Source organism: Cryptomeria japonica, chromosome 4 (assembly GCF_030272615.1).
Source record: "Cryptomeria japonica chromosome 4, Sugi_1.0, whole genome shotgun sequence".
In the NCBI taxonomy this organism is placed as follows: Eukaryota; Viridiplantae; Streptophyta; class Pinopsida; order Cupressales; family Cupressaceae; genus Cryptomeria; species Cryptomeria japonica.
The window spans coordinates 467,605,102-467,619,540 of NC_081408.1; the positions used below are offsets into that span (position 1 = coordinate 467,605,102).

Below are 14,439 nucleotides of genomic sequence, written 5' to 3' on the forward strand. Positions count from 1 at the left end.
AGGGATGGCCTTTGATTCTCTTGGTGCCTCAGTGAGTGCCTTCTCAATATAGAGAGGCAAAAAGTAAATGAAGGTCAAAAAAGCCCATGCAGACTATTTCTCACAAATCCAAACAAAGAAAATGGCAGCAAATTTGAAGAGCATATAGAACTTACCAAAATAATTGTGGAGAAAATAGGGGGACAAGGTTACCTTGGAAGAATTATGTTTATTTGACAGAATTTTAATTTTTCTTTTTGGTGCATATATATCAGACATATCCTGTATCTTGAACCTTTGCACATCAATACCTAAGTTCTGAAAATGGCATTCCATATCTGTATCTATGTCTTTTGGAAACTATGCCTCTTGTGCATATACTATTCCAAGTCTTACAAACACTTGAAGTCATGTTTTGAAAATGGAACTCAAATTATTGTGTCTCTGAAATTGCAAAAGAGGGCTGAATCTTAAAAATGGGTTTTGGCATGTGAGTTGTATGTCAAAAATTAAATTTTAGTTTGAAATTTCAAGTAGGTGTAAGAAATTGTTGAGCAAACAACTACTCTTGAAAGTTGAAACTAAGTGCTAGCAGCGTGTTTTGAAAATCATGGCCTTAGGTTTTGCTGGGGTTGACCAACTCTTTGCTACAGCTAAAAAAATATAGGAAATAAATATGAATTTAAGTTCCTTTTTGGAAAAGATGTTCTATTACATCAGGTCAAGTACTAATGTGGTTCTCTTGTCTCCATACAAGGTCATTTATTGAAGAATTTCCAAAATGTTTAGAGGGTGTATATGAGTCTGTATCGTGTTGGAACTCTTAATAAGTTTTCCATTAACAACAAGCTTTGATGTAAGGGATCAATGGCTATATCGGAAAGAACTTAGTGTATATATGAAGTATGAACAAATTTCATTGACCCTAGGTTTCATTTTTCATTTTGTGTTGGTAATATTCAATGACTTAGGTCCTATGCCAAGAGCGGGATAAAGTATAAAATAAGAGTATGAAATACCTAGTGAATTTGATGAAGTTCAGGCTTTATGTGAAACCAATGGCTCCCAATGTGAATAAATCGTGACTAGGCACCTAATTTTGAATATGGCTAAAAATCACCATGGAACAAAATTCAAAAGGAAGAAAAAATATCTGTAAAAATCACACGTCTTACCTGCCACACTCTCACATAAGGAGCAAAATTATTTGCTTTAAATATGTTAGGCATTGCATTATCTATATCACTCTTTTGTCGTATGTTTCTAGTATATCCATTATTGAACTATTTAGTCATGGCATGGCCCAATCATTTTTGGAGATTATAACTTTCTCATAGTTTGTTGAAACTTCTAATGTTGTTTTTTTTCCATTGAAATCCTTTGAGTTCAAATGACAATAATTATGCTAGCAAGGCACTTTGATTGTAAAAGATGTAGATGAAGCAAGTATTTCATGAAAATCCATTTATCTCACCATATTTCTTATAAATGTAACTCTGCTACTATTTGACAACCATATGTAGTTTTGATCATCTTTTTTGTTTCATTGGCAGGTCAAAATGACATCTACATTTTCATGTGCTTCAAGTGGTTCCACGGTTGTTTCAATCTCAAGAGGCCCAAAAGCTTCCTTCAGAAGAAGGGGTGCAGGACAAGGTAAGAGTCTAACTATGGTTCACTCTTCATTCTCATTCTTAAATGGATTTATGTGATATTGGAAGTTATTACTTTGAATCATGTTATTGAAGATGATAGTTTGCAAGGACTCTTAGGTATTTCCTATTTTTTGATGAAGTTTTACATGTGTATTGTGATGATTGTTAATTAATTTAGAGATTCCAATAAATGGTTCAGTAGCATGGAACCCTTTTTACTTATGCATTATCTCAATGCAATTTTCTACCGAATTCACTACATAGAGTGCAAAATTTTGATGTGTTATAGGCTTATGGCTCTTGGTTGCCATCTACATCTTGTTAGGTTTTGTGTTGTATACTTTGCATGCACATCATGTTGGGTATGTGTTGCACCCCATCATTCCTAGTGGTGCCCTAGTTATGGAATATGAGGAGTCATGTTCAAGGTATGTGGACCCATGTTTGCGATGTGAGAAATCATGTTCAAGGTATGTGGACCCATGTTTGCGATGTGAGAAATCATGTGTGTGATGTGAGGAGTCACATGTGGAACATGAGGAGTCATGACTAGGGTATGTGGACCAATGTCTAGTACATGAGGAATCGTGCGTGGGTTGTGAGGAGTCAAATGTGGAACATGAAGAGTCAAGTGTGATGTGTGAAGGGTCTGTTACCTATTTTTGCTACAAGCTCAATATGCCTTAGAAGGAGAAACAAGTGCTAAGTATGAAAAGAATACATGTTTTTGTCTAACTTGTTTGCTTCATGTGCAGACACAGGGTAAATAACTTTTTGTTCATTGAATTATAGCATGTGGGGTAAAATGTGGCTCCCAAGAGGGTTGAGCCCAACATGTTGATGGAGATGGGTGTTTCTTGCAGTTTTTTGAATTTTTGCCCTATCGGTAGGACTAGTCGCACGCTACCCCCATGACCCGATGAGTAGTACGGAGCGCGGAATGTTGTCATCGGCTATCGGAAGGAGTGGTTTCATGTTATCCTGATGACCCGATGGAAAGGCCCAAGCGTAGACCATTTATCCCACATTGGCCGCGCAGAGGAAATTTATCGCATTTATATGCAAGACCGCATATATCCTTAGTGTCAAAGCTTAAGGGCTTTTGGCAAGTTGCAGCTCAATGTGTGGGCCCCTGCGTGCGCGCGCGTCTCAAAGCGGCCAAATTTTGCAGTAAAAGGGCAAATTAACAGGCGAGCAGGTTGCAAAGGATTTGACGGCCATTGCTATACCGCTATGCGAAAGTGCTCAACTGTTAATCTCCACGACTTAGCGACTAGTGAGGTGGTGTCCAGGTGGAAGTTGAGGTGGTGCCTGGGTGGATCATGTGGCAAAACAGAGGTTGACACGTGGTGACACCGTGGCATAAGAGAGAGCTGCTTAGAGAGACTAAAGACCGAGTAGATTCAGGTAGATCAATGGTGATCAAGAAAGATCCGACGGCTGTCGCTATGTCGCGATGGGAAGATAATCGCCAAATACTCCCTGCGACTTGGCGACAAAGCACGTGTCGAAAAGGGAAAGTTAAAGCTCGAGCATATCATTGAGATTCAATGATAGATCAAGGAAGATCGGATGGTGGAGTGACATTCCGGGGCTATCCATGATTGTCGCTGTACCGCGATTGTGAAGTGCTCGAAACGAATACCCTCGCGACAGGTGGCAGGTCAGGTGGTGCCGAGGTGGACTCTGAGCGTATCACAAGGTGACATGTGGTGACACGCCTTGCGACAGGTGGCATGTCATCAAAGTGAATGTCGAACAAACCTTGGCTGCGATAGATCTCTAAATGGTTTCACCGAATGCATCAGTTTCATCAAAAGAATAGGTATCGATGAAATTGCAGTTTCGATGATACATGAAAACTGTTCGCCGAGGGAGGTAGTTTGGCCGAAAGACTGATGCCGAACAAACCAAAGTAAAACGGTGGGTCTGGTGGCGCTGAGGTGGCGGATGAGGCCGTGCTTACGTGGATCAGGTAGCAAACCGGAGATTGACATGTGGCACGGATGGACGAAGAGGTAAGGGTCGAGCAGATCAAGAAAGATCAACGGTGATGCAAGAGATCTAATGGCCATCGCTATACCGCTATAGAAAGAAGCTCGCCAGTTATCCTCGTGACTTGGCGACAAAGCACGTGCGGAAAAGGTGAGCGCCTTAGGTGAGATAAAGATCGAGCAGTTTGAGGGCAGATCGACGACCGTCGCTATACCGCAAGATGAAGATGCTCGATAGTTATCCCCCACGACATAGCGATTGGCGAAGTGGTAGGTCCAAGTTTCGAGACATGCGGATCTCGTGAACGAACCAGTGGTTGATGCGTGGTGACACCGTGGCATAAGAGAGAGCCGCTCAGAGAGGTTGTGACCAAGGCAAATCAAGGAAGATCAACGGTGATCACAAAGATCCAACGGCTGTTGCTAAGGCGCAATGAAAAGTTGCACGCCTAGTTATTGCTGCGACTTAGCGACTGATGATGTCGCGGTTTAGGTGGAGCCCAGGTAGTGGCCACGGACAAGTTGGATTGTAACACGTGGCAAGGGTCTACAGACGAGTGACTCAAAAGTGGGCCCGTTTTGAAGAAAAAGCAGAGTGGTTAAAAGCCGAACAGGTTCCTGAAGATCCGAGGGCTGTCGCTATACTGCAATGAAAAGGTGCATAAAGGTTAATCCTTGCGACATAGCAACAAGCCGTTAGCAGTCCCGACGGTTTCTTTTATGTGCTGACGGTTAATGTAGGCGGCTAAATCAAATGGTTAGGTAACCGGTAGCATCCAGGTGAACTCAACATGAAATGACATGAAGTTGTGTTCAGTTTGGCTACTCTTTTTTGCAGTTTTGGAAGAGTTTCTTTCTCAGTTAAGCCCCCTGATTTTGAGGAAAAGCTTAGAATTGATGACAACTGATCCATCTTGGAGCCAAATTTTGAATTTTTGCGAGCTTTTGTATAAGTGATTGTTTTTCACTCTTTTTTTTTGAGAGGAGTTCTGGAGTTGTGTTGTGACCATTTCACACATCACCCCATTAGAATGGGGATCCCCTCTTTTTGCCTTAGGTTTTGCTTTCTCTTTGCTTGTTTTTCTCTTGGCTTTTAGGGTTTTGGGTGAGTGAGTGGTCTGCTTGGGTTGGCTAGATTAGGGCTAAACTTTGGAAGCTCATTTTAGGGTTTCTTTCAAGCTAAGTCTAGTCTGGTTTAGGAGGTTGTTAGTCGTCTGCCTGAAGCCTCAAGATTGCCAGAATGAAGCATGCCCTTCAGGAGATTCAAGTTGGTTAGATCAGGGGGCAGGGTGAATAGGTCTTATCTCAGGTCAGGTCTAGATTGAAAGAGGGTTTTTTCTGGTCAGGGTCATGTTTGTTTCCCAGGCTGAGTAAGTTGAGCAGAGTCGGTAATTAAAATCAGGATCTCGATGGAAATGCGTGAAGGAGAATCTGTGTTTGCCTTTCAGGGAAAATTGGAGTTTAAAACATCCAGAATCAAGCTGAGAGAGGATTTCCGCTCCTGACCCTTCCAGAGGGTCCAGGGCGAATTTCATCCTAAACACTATTTCTTGCCTTGGATAGCCTTGCAATTTTGTTCCTGGCTTAGAAAAAGACCTAACTTTGCCTTATGAGGTGGTTTAAAACTTGAAAACTGAGCAATTTGGCCTGGAATGGAGATTTCGCTCCTGACCCTTCCAAAGGGTCCAGAGTGAAAATTTTATTTGAGCTTATTTTTCACTGACTTTGGCTAAATTGTGACGTGCAGGGTATCTTGGGGGAAAGATTGGACATCCTTGAGATTTGGAAGCATGAAAAAATGGAGAACTTTGAGCAAAATGGGAAATTTCGCTTCTGACCCTTCCAGAGGGTCCAGGGCGAAATTCCCAAAAGGCTCTTATTTTGCAATGAAGAAGGTCAAGTTTTTGACATGATGGAAGAAGAATAGCTTGTTTTTGCCTCCTGAAGAAGTTTCAACTTTGAAGAATGAGGGATTTTGCTTAAAACCTAATTTTCGCTCCTGACCCTTCCAAAGGGTCCAGAGTGAAAATCTCTATGAGGGATATTTCTTGCCTTGTTTGGTCAAGTTGAGGAGTCTAAGGCATCATGAAAGGAAGAATGAGCATATTCAAACCCTTAGGTATGTTTAGAAGTCATGAAGAAATGAAGGATTTTGCCCAAAAGAGGGAAATTTGCTCCTGACCCTTCCAAAGGGTCCAGGGCGAAAATTTTCAAATCCTTCTATTTTTCTTGCAAAAATCTAGTCAAGCTTGGCATAGATGTAAGAGGAGTAGTGTCTTTTTCTTGAGAGGTGAAATCAACTTGAAATGATGATTGAATTGAGCCTAAATTGAGGAATTCGCTCCTGACCCTTTCAGAGGGTCCAGGGCGAAAAACTTTATAGGAGGCATTTCTTGCTCAGCTTGACCAAATTGTGATGCCCAAAGCATGTTGAAAAGAGAAATGGACATGATCTTGCTTTGAGAAGTGTTTGATGGCAAAGAGAGATGGAGATTTTAGCCAAGAAAGGCAATTTCGCTCCTGACCCTTCCAAAGGGTCCAAAGCGAAATTCCTTGTAAACCCATTTTTAACCTTTCTTGGACATGAAAACCTTGTTCCTAGGGCAATAAAAGATGAAACCCCACTAAGCAAAGAAGTTTTAAGGTGAAAAAATGAAGATTTTTGGTCAAGATTGCAAAAATCGCTCCTGACCCTTCCAGAGGGTCCAGAGCGAATTTCCTCAAAATCACCTTTTGCTATCAAATTTTGCTAAGCCAAGTATGGGATAAGGTCAAACCCTGAAAGAATTGCCCCTAGGAGTGAATTGAGATTGCAAGAAATCATCAAAAAGTGAAGGAATTGAGCGAAATTCTTAAAAGCATCTATTTCCTTGCAAGGTCAAAGCAACTTTTTAGTTTTTATGGCTTGGATGGGTGTGAGGAAGAGTGTTTTGCATTTTGAAGATGATTGAAATTGTCAAGAAGAAGCAATCTAGACTAGAACATGATTTTCGCTCCTGACCCTTCCAGAGGGTCCAGGGCGAAAATCCTAAAACCTATCTTTTCTTCGAAAGATTGGACTAGACCAAGCTTAGACATGGGTTTGAAACGACTTTTGAATTGCCTTGAAGAGGAATTGGATTGCTAAGAATGAAAATTTTGAAGCCAAGAGGGAAATTCGCTCCTGACCCTTCCAAAGGGTCCAGGGCGAAATTTCCAAATCCTCCTATTTTCCTTGCAGTTCAAGATTAGATTTTGGTTTTCAGGACTCAAAGAAGAGTGAGACATGATGTTCTATCACTTGGAAATGATTTGAAGATGAAAGGATGAAGGAATTGCCTTGAAACCTAAATATCGCTCCTGACCCTTCCAAAGGGTCCAGAGTGAAAAATCTAAAACCAGTGCATTCCTTTCAAGTTTGTGCTAAGACAAGGCTAAACCAAGCTAGAAAAGGCCTTTGAGACCACTTGTGAGTAGGTGTTTGTTTCAAAATTTGATGATTCTAGGTCAGAGAAGGAAAATCGCTCTTGACCCTTCCAAAGGGTCCAGGGCGAAAATCCTTCAAACACCTATTTTGCCTTGCAATAACAAACCAAGCATGCATGAAGTGAATGAAGAGGATCATTGCCTAACCTTGTGAGGTGGATTGGAATTAAAATGATGGAGGAGTAAGCCTAAGCAAGAAAAATCGCTCCCGACCCTTCCAGAGGGTCTAGGGCGAAAAACCCTAAATTCACCTTTTTCTCCAAGATTTGAGTGAGACTAAGCCTGGACCTCAGTGAAAGAACCCTTTTGAAATGCATTAGAGAGGTTTTGGACTTACAAAAATGAGAATTTTTGGGCTTAGGAGAGAATTTCGCTCCTGACCCTTCTAGAGGGTCCAAGGCGAAATCATCAAAAAAACCTATCATTCAACCTTGGTTGATTAAGTCTTAAGGCAAATTGCAAAATTGTGAAGACAAAGTCATGGAAATTTGCAAAAATGTAGGTTGAGAAAATTTCAATTTGATCAAGTGAACAAGCCTGGATGGGTTCAAACAGGTCTTGAACTGAACCTAGACCTTCATCACTATTGAATATTTCAAAGCCTAAGGAGAAAGGAAGCTCCATTAAGCCTCAACCAAACCTCCGTATTCCCAAATTTTCACCAAATTTGCTAAAATTAAGACATTTGGGGAGGTTAAATTAAGTTCGCATAATTTGAGGCCTTTGTAATAGAATTGATTAATTTTCAAGCCTTAAAATAAATGTAAAAATCCACCCTTAAAGCTTTGAAATTAATTCAAAAATGAAAAAATAAAGGTGAGCGCTCAAACACATTTATTGGCTTTTACAAGCAAGTCGGCCTCCTTTTTAATGGATTTTATCTTATTTTAAAGCTTATTTGCTAGGTCGGCCTTATGCTTAACTAGGGTGAGCGCCCTATATAAGAGAGGGGTGTTGTAGCATTTTCAAATCATTCATTCATTCCTTCTTATGCGAATTTGAGGAGCAGATCATAGGAGCGAATTTCTTAGCGAGTTGGGGGATAATTTCCAGATTTTGAAGTTGTTTGAAGGATAATTTCCAGATTTTGAGAAGCTAGTGGAAGGCGAACTTCTTTTGAAGGTTAATCAAGACATAATTCATCCAAGAAGGCCAGCAATTCAATCCTTATCCAGCAAAGTCTGATCTTCGTTCTTCATTTTTCAAGGTTCATAGTTAGGCTTTCAAAGGAGAAGGTATGAGGAATCAAATTATTTGAAGCTCTTATTCAAGACTTGTTTTGATTTTCATAGCATTTTTTTTTAAAGTTTAAGTTTTGAAAATCCAATTTTCATTCATAATTAATTTGAGGAATCATGTCCTTTTCAAATTAATGTTTTGAATTATTCCCGTGGAAGTTCTTAAATGCTATGCTTTAAGGTATGATGCTTAAAGACTAATCTTAAATTTTTGTGTAGGCATTAAATGACGACCCCCAAAGCCGGAGGATCTACTAGTCGGCAGGCTCTCATCAAGGAAGATCAGAGGAGCGACGAATTGGAGACCAGGATCGTGTCCAAGTGGAATAATGTCGGAGACACCAACTTAGGAAACTTCAATGTGAAGAAGTTTCGAGAGGTCCCCTATATTGGCAAGCCATCACCTGTTGCAAGGAGGATAATCGAGAGTGGCATCATCAAGGCGACAGGTTTCCCTCCCGCAGTCAAGTGTCATGAGTTGATGATCGAGTGTGCCCGCCACTATGACTTACAATCAAGGATGATTGTAACCAAAGACGGGAACATCTTAGCCTACCTTTCAGAGGAAGCTATAAGCGAAGCTCTTCATCTTCTAGACCATAAAGATATGATTTACAAAAGCTTAGAAGGAGCCAGGTCGATCTATGAAGATGATCCCGAGTCTTGTTTGAACTTCATCAATAAGAATTGGTTGCTCAAAAGTCAGCCTCGCCTGAACAAGATTCCCAATACACCACATAGGATCGACTTCCAGGAGGAATACAGAGACTTGATAACTTTGCTCAATCGAGTTACAGGTGCTTCTCAAGCCTTCTTCTTCGAAAAGTGGATGTTCTTCTTTATACAAGTGATAGTCCAAGAAAAAGGAATGCTTCATTGGGCCAGAATCATTAGCAATTGTCTGGACGTGCAGTTGAGAAGGCTAAGACCCACCAAATCATTCCACATGAGCTCATATGTTATATATGCCTTGATCAGGAGTTTCGAGTATTCAGGGCTACCTCACAGAGGAGTGATTGGAAGAGGACCCGGAGAAATAAGGGTTTGTGATTCTTGTGTTCATTTGCATCATCCGCCTAGAAGTGACTACAAGTTAGTCAATGACACCTTCACGATGAACATTACCAGGATATTGCAAGGGGGAATTCACAATCGATTGTCTCTAGATGCACAAGACCTTATGAAGAAGTATGGCGCATGGTTCATCCAGTTTCAAAAGTTCACCTCCTTACATGTTGCCAAGATATCCAACAGATAGGATAGTGCTACTTGAGGTGACTAGACAGTTGGCAGCTTATGCGAAGGCATCCAGACACAAGCATGGAAATGGGATTCCCGTGCCCATCATACTAGGGAACTCAATTGAGGTGTGTCCTAATACTCAAGCCGCGGAAGATGCAGAGAAGGAATTATCTTTATACTCATTCACATCCTTTGCCTCGCGAGAGAACTTTGACCCTCATGGTTATATGGACGAGATAGTCGGTAGAAAGTACAAGCATGAGTTTCAGGTGGAGGACTTTTGGATGAATCTCCTAGGTGATTTAGAGGTTAAAAGAAAGATGCATTCCAGGCTACCCTTAGATATCATCAGGAAATGCAAAGTTTATAGAGTAGCCGATCAAGCCCAGGATAATGGTAGATACCTCTAGTCGTCCTATGAGAAAGAGGACAAAGAAGTGAAGATAGATTGGAATGAACCCGAGGTTTTAGACTTGAGAGCTTTGATGGCTCCCGTTTTATCCTGCACTCGCAGATGGGTGGATGTATAGCATCAAAAGTTGAAGGAGCAGAATGTATCAATGACATTTACTTTGGAGGCAAGACCATAAGAAGGAGAAGCAAGTGTGAGTGAGAATACTTCTCATTCCAAAGGCTCAAAGAGGAAAGGAGGACCTGAGAAGAAAGAACCTTCCAAGAAGAAGCAGAAAACAAACCCTCATCACCCACCAAGCACATCTTCTAGGCATGAAAAGGAGGCGAGTCAAGGGGAAGATCAGAGGCAGATAATATATGAAGTTGATGAGTCTATGGAATCCATGGTACAGATTGATAAACAAGAGAAAGGACAGACACCTCAGCATTCATCAAGTCAATCTCCCCAAGTTGATGCTAATGAGCAACACGAAGAAAAGAATGATGAAGAAGCAACATCTCCTTTCTGGGAAGATAGGCCACTACCTAAAGAAATACAAGTGAGGGAAACAAGATCTGCCATTCCCGATTGGCTGAAAGAAAGACTGACAAAGGTAGTTGTGGTTGAAGAGGAAGATGTGTTTGACTTGGAAAGCCTTATAGGAAATTCTCATGAGGTAATGGAGAAGAAAAAGGCCGCAAAGATGTCTAAGGTAATTAGAGATGAGACAGGATCCAGGAAAGTGCAGGTAGCTACACCAGTGGTGGACAAATATGAGGATGAGATTCTTGCAGAAGAGTATGACTTAGAAACATTTGAGCTTGGTCCACTTACCTCTGAGCAAGCGATGGAAGAAGCAACTGATTCATTTGAAGCACTTAAAGACAAACTTAAAGAAGAAATGGAAAAGAATAAAAAGCTTGAAAGGGAGGTCAGTGCTTGGAGGAACTATTTTAGTCACCTTAATCAACCCTTGAGACGTCAGGATCCAGCAGTATCTCCTTTACAAGCACTCTCTCCTGAATCAGTAGGTGAGGCAGAAAGGGTGAAGAGCTTGGTTCAACTTATAAGTTCTTGGATTGATAAATCCCACACGGTAGCCGTTGAATTTACAACAAGAATGATGAAGACAGTTCATCGAGCTATCTAGGTCCTTGAGATTATCCATAATCTAATGATAACTGTAGTTGCATTCGCTCACACTAGAGATGTTATCATTCATGTCTTACAAGTAATAAGACAAACACCAAGATGGATTCTGGCACAAGAAAAGATAATGGATGGAGGAACTCCTAACCTCCTACTGTGGTCAGCTCTGCTCCAGATGAAAGAGGTCCTTTTTGAAGACATCAACACCAGATGCAGTCGAGTTGAAGGTATCATTCATCCAATTCAAGATAAGGTGTTTGAGGTGTTGTGTACCATTCTTAACAGGCGGATCAAGATCGAGACAGATGTGGACATCCAAGAGTTGGAGGATAGAATTAAGGTCATCTTTTGCAAAGAGGAGAACATCATCACAGATAAGCAACGAGATCAGATGTACACTACTATGTTCCTGATTGAGAAGACCAAAGAACTTGAACCTGGATGGGAGACAACTCTTCTCACTGCTTTTGATCAAGTCCTTCACTTGGAAGAACGAATGAAGAATCCTCCTGAGATTCCCATTACTGAGATTGAAGGAATTGTGTCTAGATTCATTGATTATGCTAAGAAAGAGGATAGGAAAGGGAACAACATTCTAGATGAAAAGTTGTTATAGGATGATGTGGCAGCTTAATTCCTATTGGTCTATGTCTCCTCGGTTTTTGTGCCAATTCTTTATTGGCTATGGATTGGTGATGTTTATCTAAATGGGGACTTTTTTGTAACAAACCCTAATTAGGGTTTAGGTGTCAAAATCTTAGCCGTTGATCTTCTTTTGATCTGGGCCATTCATTGTATTTGAGGATGCTATATATACCCTCACTCATTTCATTTCAAGGGTTACAGAGAGAAAAGTTAGAGAAGAGAGAGAGCTTAAAGAGAAGAAAGTTAGAAAGTTATTGTTGTAGCAAGATTGAGTAGTGAAGAAAGAATTTTGAACAATTGTTGTCCATTTGGCTATGAGATCAATAAAATATTGAAGTTATGGTGTTTTATTGCAATACTTGTGGTTGTCTTCATGATTGTTTATCTTCTTGAATCACTCTCAGTCGAAATAGCATTTAGATTTTAAGTTTGAAAGACGAAGTGTTGTGCTTGATCTTTGATAAGATTCATATTCCAAACCACTAGCTTCTTACTGATTGTAAGGATGCCTTGTGTGGTCAACTGGAAACCTTGAGATTGATTAAGAATTCAATCATACTTGGAAGTATTGATATGTATCTCTATGGTAGTATCTATATCCTTGATGATTTGAAAAACTATTGAATCCCCTTAGAAGATCGCATCAATTTCAGTAAAGTTGTAATTTCTTGGCGAAACTGAAATTGGTAGAATCTTATCAAGTCTAGTCTTCATTGAGTCATTCTTAGGATCAGTTCAAGTATTCCTTCCTTGAAACCCTTACCTTTTGACATTTTTTGAAAATCTATTAGTGTTAGGAAAATCCTGTTCTTGCATTTGGAAAGAGAGTAACACGGACAAGCTTTCTCTGAAAGTACGTAAGGCCCCTTGAAGAAACAACATATACAACGACCACTGGTGCTTATCCACACATAGAGATCCTACAACAAAGAACCTTGAAGTCATCCCGATTGATCCTTTTCGCGACATCTTCAGCATTCAGAGACTTTAATCAAGAGAGGATAAGGTACCTTTTAGGTATTTTATTCTGTGTTTGGTCGTGTACAAAATACACATCAACAAGTTGGTACCTATTCAGTAGTACAGATCTTTGCTCTTGTAACTCATTTTTTTTATGAATATTTTCAGATTTTCATGAGCATTATTCAGACTTTGTAATGAGAAATACTCCTTGTTTTCAATAAACAACTGAATCCTTCTCTTATTTTGTGTTCTAAATGTTGTTGTGAATATTTTTGGATGAATTAGTTGTGATTATTATCAAATAATTCTTTATTTTATCTCTATTCCTTCAATGTTTAGTACATGGTTAAGCATACTATAGTGCAGATCAGTGTTTGAGTTATACTTTTTGGTAAATGAAGTTGTGGGAACTATCTTTGTTCTCCTTCACAAAAATATCAGAAAGACTGAACCTTTCACATGAAGCATTTATGCAACGTATGCAATCTGGAGTTGTGAGTGTTTTAGTTTCTTTATTGGATTCTTGTGAGTTCCTTATCATTGCAAGTCATTTTCAATCATTGGTGGATCGCCTAGCAGTAGTTAATTTTTAGTCTTATGCATATCCTTCTTCCCTTTTCTCAGAATTTCAAGTCAGTATTAGGTGATCAAATAGGAAGCCGGCCTATAATCCGGAGGTCTGCTCTCATAATAGGATACCCACAGCTTGAGAGTAGTCCAATGTGTCACTAGATTGCAGGAATTTCAAGCTTGGATGGGGTGCAAATCCATGTGACAATAGTTTTTGGCACGCCCGGTGGGACTGTTGAACTTTATAATTCATAGAAGGCCACCGTATGCTATCTCGGTGTGTGCAACAACAAATTATTTTTCACACCTGGCAACTCAAATCTTTGGTATTTTAGCAGTCCAACCTTCCTAGCTTATGAGAAAGTACCGGACTAGGCAAAGTGCAACCTTAGTCAATCATACCCAGCTATCACCCCCAAAAAGGAGAGCTAGGGTAGTTAACAAAGTTCCAGATCCAGCAGTTGGTTTGCTGCTTGTTAATTCCAATTCTTACCTTGCTATTACAACTTATAACAATCCACTGTTTGTAAGTTCTTCCAATTAGAATACACCAAATATGGCTCTTAATTTACCCCCTAGTGTACATCCATTTGTGCCTTTTAATCAGGGTAGTCCTTTAAATCTGGTTCAGCATGATGATATACCAGCAACAGCACTTAAGAGCTTGCCATTTTCACTAGAGAGGATCAAACAATGGCTGTTGAACACATTATAGATATGGCTTCCTTGTGTGGAGTGCATCATATCATTGTAGAGAATGTTGCATTAAGACTTTTGGCAACCTCTTTCAAAGGGAAAGCCCTTCAGTGGTTCACGGGTCTACCTGTGAACTCAATAGCTACTTGGGATGAGCTGGTACAGTTGTTAAATCGGCATTTTGAAGACAATTTAGATCATCTTTCATGGGTGGAGCAGCTCACTACCATCAAAAGAGCTCCACATGAGCATATGATGGATTTCAACTATCGGTTTCAAAGGACTTGGAATCGGATTTCTGCATCGGTAAAACCTCTTAATGATTATGCTTTTTTGTTTTACCTAAAGGCTTTGAATAGTGATATTGCACTCATGATATAGTCTATGGGGGGAAATACTCTACCAGCAGCATTTGATGTTGCTGTTAGGGCTGAGAATAGTCTTATTCA

General features: G+C 40.2%; 1 protein-coding gene across 4 annotated transcripts in view; it reads left to right on the top strand.

Moving 5' to 3' along the window:
• LOC131066634 (ribosome-recycling factor, chloroplastic) overlaps window positions 1-14,439 on the top strand; it is a 186,109-nt gene that overhangs the window by 19,426 nt on the left and 152,244 nt on the right. For all 4 annotated transcript variants that reach the window (XM_058001468.2, XM_059219885.1, XM_058001447.2 and 1 more), the window contains exon 3: window positions 1,533-1,635. In XM_058001468.2, coding sequence (XP_057857451.2) covers window positions 1,539-1,635 — 97 coding nt within the window. In that variant the 5' untranslated portion in view covers window positions 1,533-1,538. The remainder of the gene's footprint in view (window positions 1-1,532; window positions 1,636-14,439) is intronic.